Source organism: Leucopleurus acutus (genome assembly GCF_964270905.1).
Source record: "Leucopleurus acutus genome assembly, chromosome: 12".
Lineage (NCBI taxonomy): Eukaryota > Metazoa > Chordata > Mammalia > Artiodactyla > Delphinidae > Leucopleurus > Leucopleurus acutus.
Window position 1 is genome coordinate 864,744 of NC_139154.1, and position 8,461 is coordinate 873,204.

An 8,461-nucleotide genomic window follows, 5' to 3' on the forward strand; every position below is an offset into this window, starting at 1 on the left:
GCCTGAGCAAGCTGTAATCTGAGGTAAGCCATGGTCACCAATATTTAGAGATAAGTAGTTCTACTCTAAAGGTTTAGCATATTTGGTTCTTTCAATGATGAGTTCCTATTCTCCACCCTTGAGGCCAGGAATGGAAATGAGAAGCAGCAGATATATCAGAAAGGCCTCTACCAAGAGTTAGCTGCCCTGGGTGCTCCCTGGCTTGTTCTTCACCTGCTGTATGGCCATGCACATCTGCCTCTTTGGGACTCAGTGTTCTCACTGATAGTGCAGGAATAAAAATTCTTTCTCTACTGGCTAAGCATGGTTCTTGAGAAGATAGAATGGAATGGTGAATGGGAACATGATTTTGAGAATTGTGAGGGGTTATACAAATAAAGAGCACCCTTTTTAAAAAAAAATCAGGGGATGGTTGTCAGGGAAATATTTTCTTTCTGCCCTGGATCTAACTTGTCTCATTTTCTCCACTATAACCATCAGAGTGTGGCTGTTTAGTTGGTGAACTATAGGGAATCACTAGCCCACCCTCAGCTTGTTTCTTTGCTCTGCAGGACCTCTCTTCTCACTGTGAACATCTTGTAGTTTGGCTCAGGACAGTGCCAGCTCCTCACTGCATTCTTCTTCATCAACAGCCCCAGAGTGGCTCTACACGTTCCTCAGCTCAGGAAGCATCCAGCTGGACAGGAAGATTACTGTCTCCCTCCAAAAGGGCTGGGGTAGTGTCTCTTCATAAACTCTCTGGCTGCTTTTCTGTAGAATGTAGGATACTTAGGGTCTCTGAGTGAGCAATTTTGGAGCAACAAAAATATCCCCACTCAATATCCTCTTTCACTGGTTTTACCTGAGCTGCCATTTTTAGAATCTATAAAAAGTTGATATTTGGCATTTAGTATGATTTGTAGAGCTTGTAAAATAAGTGAGTTTAATTTTGTGTTGGAGAAGCTATGCCGTAATCCTAGTACCAGTTACCTGCCTCCAACCTGACCATGTGGTCCCTTTAAGACATGGTTAAGGCTGGTCCCACCTGATCTAGGGGAGACACTGTGGGTGGGTCAGGGAAAGGGACCAACTCTTTAGTTTTCACAGCTGGAAGGGCTGTTATAAGGATATCCAAGGAATTCCCAGACCCTCCAAGAATTTGCATCAAGTTCTCAAGGTGACCTTACCTTCCTGATCCTGACATCGCCTCCTGTAGTTAGGGGGGTCCAGCTTCCCTACCCCAGCCTTTTCCTCCTCCACCTTCATAACTATAAAGTAAAAGATGAACACAGCCTCAAAATGTATATGACACAAAAAGGTAAAATTTCAAGGAGAAATGGTCAAATTCATACTCATAGCAGAAGACCTTAGTGCAGATGAAAAAAATTAAGACAAAAGAACATATAAACAAATTGAGGAAGCTCAAATATATATATGTTGGGGAGATATATATATATAAGAGAATACATTTCTTTTTCAAGTACAAATGGAACATTTACAAAGAGAGCACATATACTAGGTCTCAGGAAAGCCTTAGTAAATTTTAAAGAATCTGTATCATACTTCTACAGTAAAAAAACTAAAAACAAAAAAAACCAAAACTATACAGATTATCTGTGGGTTCTGCATCCATGAATTCCACCAACCATGAATGAAAAATATTTTTTAAAAATATTCCAGAAAGTTCCAAAAAGAAAAACTTGAATCTGCCACACACCAACAACCATTTACATAACATTACATTGTATTTACAACTTTTTACATTGTATTTACATTGTTAGGTATTATAAGTAATCTAGAGATGATTTAAAGCATACAGGAAGAGGTACCTTGGTTTATACACAAATACTATGCCATTTCATATAAGGGACTTAAGCATCACAGATTTTGGTATGGAGTGGGCAGTCCTGGAACAAATCACCCACAGATACCAAGGAATGACTATATATATAAATAAATATATAAATACATATTTATATATATAATAAATATATATACATATATTTGGAAGCTAAAAATAATTTCTAATGATGGGCTTAACAGGAAATCACAATGGAACTTATTACATATTTAGACTTGAATTACAACTTGAAACTTGTGGGTTACAATATACTTTGAGAAAAAAAGGGAGAAAGGAAAGAAAGAGGGAGGGAGAGAGGAAAGTAGAAAGAAAATAAATGTGATAAGCAGTTAACTAAAGAACCTAGAAAAAAATGAGAGAGAAAAGAAAGTAGAAGAACATAATATAAAAGATGAAAGCAACAAATAATGAAATAGAAAACAACTGAGCATAGAGATGGTTAATAAATCTAAAGGCAATTATTTGAAAAGATTATTAAAATAGGCAAACCATGCAAAACTAATCAATAAGAAAAGAGAATATGCATATGTAAACAACATTTGGAATGGAAAAGGGATGTAACTAAAAATATAGTAGAGAATTTTAAAATTATAAGTGAATGCCATGAAAAACTTCACGCCAATACGTTTTAACTTAGATAATAATAACAGCTACTGTTGCAACGTGCCAAGCATTATTTTAAATGCTCTGCTCTGCATGTATGACTTACTTGAATCTTCACTATAAGTAACATTGTTGTTCCATTTTACAGATGAGGAAACTGAGGCACAGAAGACATAATTGACTGCTCAAAGGGGGGAACAGCAATTCAAACCCAGACTGCCTGTTTCTGGAACTATAGCTCTTAGTCACAAGGCTAATAAATAGATAGTTGATTAGAAAAGTAATAGAAATGATCAAATAACTTAAAAAAATTAGAAACTCCGAATTAACCAATAACTGAAATGGTTACAGGAAAAGCATCACAACCAGTCATATATTGATAATTATTGAAGGTGCTTTGTAGGGACAAAAGAATCATCATATTATTTTTTCTATTTTTATTAAGTTTGAAAATTTTCTGTAATGAAAAGAAAAATAAACACCAGAAGCACAGAGGTTTTTTTTTTAATGTTTTATCTGAACCTTCAAGTATATATAGTCTCTAACTTATACAAAATTGTTCTCAAAAGTAGAGAAAGGGGAGTTGGAGGTAGTCGTTTCACCTGAACACCAGGATAGAGGATGGGGCTGAAAACAGGAGAGTTGGTTGAAAATCTTCATAAGGACTAAGTTAAACCCTCAGATCTCGCTCCTAGGTTCAGTCTCCTAGAATGGCTCCCCTATCCCAGAAGATGGAAGAGTTAACTCAGATGGCCCTTGGATAGTTGAGAGCAAGAAGATGTCATTTCACTGGGGGAAAAAAGGATTTAATTAAAAATAGTGAGCCACTCAGCCCTCTCCTAGAACAGTAATGAAGCTTACACACTCCAGGTAGGAGACTGGAGGACTTAAAGATTCTGACATTTTGGAGATCTTTAACAAAATGGTTAGGACTCCACACAATTGCCCACCTTGAGTCTATCATTCAAGAAGTCCAGGCTGTCAAACAGCTGTTTAGCAGTTCCACTCCAAATTATGATGGCCAGCAGAATCACCAGAATGACACAGACCAAAACAAACAGGAAAAGACAAAGTCCAAGAAAACAGGAGCACTGCAAGCAGCCAAAGAACCACTTAAAAACCATATAATTAACATCTTCAAGTGGACTAGAAAAAAAACATTGTATCCATGACAAAAAGAAAAGCAGAATGCTATAAACCTGGAACTTTTAAAGAATAAGAAAGAACTCTTGGAAATTCAAGAGATGTTACAAGAAAACTTTCAATACAAGAGTTGGAACATGAAGTTGAAAAAAATACATCAGATAATAGAGCACAAATACAAAGAAAAATGTTAGGAAAAAGACAAGGAAATCAGGGGATCAATCCAGGGGTTCCAAAATCAAAGTAGTAGGAGTTTCTGAAAGAGAAATCAGGAAAAATGGTAGGGAGGAAATTATTATTATTATTACTACTTTTTTTTTTTTTTTTTTTGCGGTATGCGGGCCTCTCACTGTTGTGGCCTCTCCCGTTGCAGAGCACAGGCTCCGGACGCGCAGGCTCAGCGGCCATGGCTCACGGGTCCAGCGGCTCTGCAGCATGTGGGATCTTCCCGGAACAGGGCACGAACCCGTGTCCCCTGCATCGGCAGGTGGACTCTCAACAACTGCGCCACCAGGGAAGCCCCATAGAGGAAATTATTAAGAAAATGACATAAGAACACTTCCCAGAACTGAAGGATTTGACTCTCTTGATTGAAAGGGGCTGCTGAGAGCTCAAAAAAATACTTTTTTAAAAAAAAATCCACTCCAGGACTTTCCTGGTGGCTCAGTGGTTAAGAATCCTCCTGCCAATGCAGGGGACACAGGTTGTAGCCTGGTCGGGGAAGATCCCACATGCCATGGAGCAACTAAGCCCGTGAGCCACAACTACTGAGCCTGTGCTCTAGAGCCCGTGAGACACAACTACTGAAGTCCACGCGCCTAGAGCCTGTGCTCTGCAACAAAGAGAAGCCACCACAATAAGCCCATGCACTGCAATAGAGTAGCCCCCGCTCTCTGCAACTAGAGAAAGCCCATGTGCAGCAACAAAGAAGACCCAACACAGCCAAAAATACATATGTACATACATACATACATGCATACATACAAAAAATCCACTCCAACTCACATCACCATGAAGTTTTAGAATATTACATATAAGGAGAAGACCTTAAAAGCTTCCAGAATAAGAATATAATTCACCTACAGAGAATCCACCATGAAAACTGGCATTGATTTCTGAATAGTCACAGTGGAAGCTATAAGACAAGGGATTCATGCCTTCAAAACTGAGGAAAAATTATTTCCAACCTAGAATTTCAGTCCTAACTAAGCTATCAATCAAATGTGAGAGTAGAATAAGGACATTTTCAGGCATGAAATGTCTCAAAAATTTTCTCAGGAAGTGATTGGAGCAAGATGAAGGAACATCAAAGAAACGAATATGGCATCTGGGAAATGGGATTCACCACAAAAGACTGGCACAGGTAGGTCCTAGGAGGGGGGCTATGCAGCAGTCCAGGGAGCAACAGGTGCATCTTAGATCACGCTCTGGACAGGATGTCTCCAAGGAGAACCTAGAACTGATCAATTATCTGGATGAATTTGACTATTTCGAGAGGGTACCGAGATTCTACCAAGAATAAAGAATTGTAGAAAGGAAAAGTAATCATGGTACACTATGCAAGTCAGCTGTGAGCAAAATTTATACCGTCATAATAAATAAAAATAAATGTTAATTTTATCAAAAATTACAATATAAGCAAAGTTGGTTTTCCAATATGCACAAGTATGGCTTCTGTTTGTGGCTGGTATCCATTCTTAACAGTTGGGTATTCATTCTGATTGGTTGGTGCTGGCGCCATATTGGTTGTGAAATATTTTGAATGTCTCCACTGGATATAACTATTTGGGGATGATGGGGAAACAAGGTGGGGCTGTGTGCATGGAGGCCCGTGTGGAGGACACTGCTAGCTACCTGCCTGATGTCTGTCTCCTCTTCTGTTCTTATTTTGTTCAGGGCAGCAATGTGGCCAACTGAAAATAATCATTTCCCCCAGATGCCCTTCAGCAATCCCTCTCTAAAGAGATGTAGGTGAAAGAACCTGGAGAAAGATTCCCTTCCTGGATAAAGCCTCTGCAAAAGAAACCCCCTTCATTTTTCCTTCTTCTCCCTCCCTCCCTGAATAGGGTTGCTAGATTTAGCAAACAAAAATACAGTTTCTCCAGGTTAAATATGAACTTCACATACACAATAAATAATTTTTAGTATAAGTATACCCTATGCTCTATGTTTTTATTAATTTATTTATTTTTGGCTGCATTGGGTCTTTGTTGCTGCATGCAGGCTTTCTCTAGTTGTGGCAGTTGGGGGCTACTCTTCGTTTCAGTGAGCAGGCTTCTCATTGCAGTGGCTTCTCTTGTCGTGGAGCACGGGCTCTAGGCGCGCGGGCTTCAGTAGTTGTGGCACATGGGCTTAGTTGCTCTGTGGCATGTGGGATCTTCCCCGACCAGGGCTCGAACCCGTGTCCCCTGCATTGGCATGCAGATTCTTAACCACCGCACCACCAGGGAAGTCCCCCCATGCACTATTTGAGATATACTTATACTAAAAAACTATTCACTGTTCATCTGAAATTCAAATTTAACTGGGCAAACCGTATTTTATCTGGTAAACCGTATTATATCTGGAAAATTATATTTCATCCTTATATCTAGAGCCTGGAACATGATGCCTGGAAGTGCAGCAGCCATCTTGTCATCATGGGAGTGAAGGCCATATGCTAACTGTGGATACAGGGGACGAAGGAGCCTGTGTCCTTAACATCTTCAGTGAACCACTCTACCAGCACTGGACAGCCCACATTTGGACTTCTTTTTATGGTGAAAAATTAAACCACTAAATTTATAGTTAACTTTTCTGTTACTCAAAACCACACCTGAATTAAAAGACTCTGGGAAAATAAGATTGGGTTCTGCTAGTAAGGAAAACAGGGAGAATGGGCACTGGGTGCTCATCTACAAGTGTCTGCTACACTTTCCAACGTTCGTTCCTTCCTCTCCTTGCCTGTTTATAGAACTCCATTTTGCTCAGATAGAGACACAGGGCCCTTGGTTGCCATACATACCTTCCCCAACCCCAGACATAAATTGTGACCTGTCTAAACCATTCATTGTAATCTTATGGCCCTTGGCCAGTAAATGATCTTAGGAGTAGTCATGTGACCCTACCTACTGAGCCAATGAGATTTAATGGAAGTCTACTGGGTAGGGTTTCCAGGAAAACTTTTATCTTCCTAATAAGAAGTGACAGACACAGTTAGAATACATGTTTTGCCCTTTACCTTCCCTTTTTTCCTGCACAGACTCTAGGCATGAGACTTCTAGATGAAGCAGTCATCTTGCAACAATGATGTGACAGGTATGAAAACCAAAGCCACAGGCTAAGGACAAAGCAGAAGGCTAGAATAAACTTGGGCTCCTGATAAAATCACTGAGCTCTAGACTGTTTATCTCTGATCTTCCTGTTATGTGAAAGGAAAAAATCTACCTAGTATATTTAAACTACTAGCCAAGTTTTATGTTACTTTTAGCTGAAGGTCTTCCTAACTGATACATAATGGAAAGCTATAGGGAGTTTAAATGAATGAACTAGATCTCTATGTGTCACCTGTAGAAATCTCAGTAACATAATGAATAAAAAAAGCAAGTTGTAAAAAGATACAAACAAAATGACATTATTTAACTTTAAAACGCACAAAACACTGCCAATGTTATTTATTGCTACATTTATAAGTAATAGAAGCATAAAATCATGCAGGGGAATGAGACATACTAACTTCAGGTTACTTCTGGAGACAGGTAAGGTTTAATGGTGATGTTTCAGCTGTATCTTTGATAGATATAGATATGAAGCAAATATGATAAAATGTTAACATCTGCTAATTCTGGACAATGACATATAACTATCATTCTACAGGTTTGAAATATTTTATTATTAAAATTTTAATTTTTTAAATAAATAAGATTATTCCCCAGCACTATGACATAGTAGTCTCAAATAAAATGGGCCAACTGAGTACTCTACACAAAGAATGATTGGGAAGAAAAATCCTCACACTTTGATATGTCAGTATGAAATTTTAGAATATTAAGTGTGAAGAAAAGAAAAATCCTAAAAACTTTTAAGGAAACAGGAACAGGTCACCTATAAATGAATAAAAATCAGACTATCAGAAGACTGCTCTTTAGGAACTTAGACAAGAGAAGATGCCGGACCAATGCCTTCAAAATTCTGTGGGAGAATAGTTTCCAGACTAGCATTCTCTATTCAGCCAAACCACCAGTCAAGAGTGAGGGTAGAAGACAGTTTAGGATATGCAAAAAATAATTTCACTTCTCTCTCATATCTTCTTAGGAAGTTATATATGTATAATATATATTACCTCCATTAACAAAGGAGGGGAAGACAATGGGATCCAGGAGAGAGGGGTTGAAACAGAATAATAATGAAGGAAGGTCCCTGGACAACAGCTGTGATATAGCCCTAGAGAGCAGTCAGTCCTCAAAATAGCTAAAAATGAGGTTTCAGAAGGAACCACCAAGGAAAAGATGAAATTCAAGAGACAATACACTCCTTGAGTATTTGGAACAACTTAAGGAAGTGACAAAGACAGAAAGTGCAAAGAGGAACTTCCCTGGTGGTGCAGTGGTTAAGAAGCCACCTGCCAATGCAGGGGACACAGGTTTGATCCCTGGTCTGGGAAGATCCCACATGCCACAGAGCAACTAAGCCTGTGTGCCACAACTACTGAGCCTGCACTCTAGAGCCTGCGAGCCACACTACTGAGCCCACATGCCACAACTACTGAAGCCCACATGCCTAGAGCCTGTGCTCCACAACAAGAGAAGCCACCACAATGAGAAGCCCACACACCGCACAAAGAGTAGCCCCCACTCGCCGCAACTATAGAAAGCCTGCGCACAGCAATGAAGACCC

General features: G+C 39.3%; 1 protein-coding gene across 3 annotated transcripts in view; it reads right to left on the reverse strand.

The window, feature by feature from the left end:
• The window catches only part of SLC4A5 (solute carrier family 4 member 5), a gene marked incomplete at its 3' end in the record, with an annotated part of 97,733 nt that extends 96,036 nt beyond the window's left edge, over nt 1-1,697 (reverse strand). For all 3 annotated transcript variants that reach the window (XM_082852323.1, XM_082852325.1, XM_082852324.1), the window contains exon 1: nt 1,167-1,697. In XM_082852323.1, coding sequence (XP_082708449.1) covers nt 1,167-1,245 — 79 coding nt within the window. In that variant the 5' untranslated portion in view covers nt 1,246-1,697. The remainder of the gene's footprint in view (nt 1-1,166) is intronic.
• Between the last annotated feature and the right edge of the window lie 6,764 nt (nt 1,698-8,461).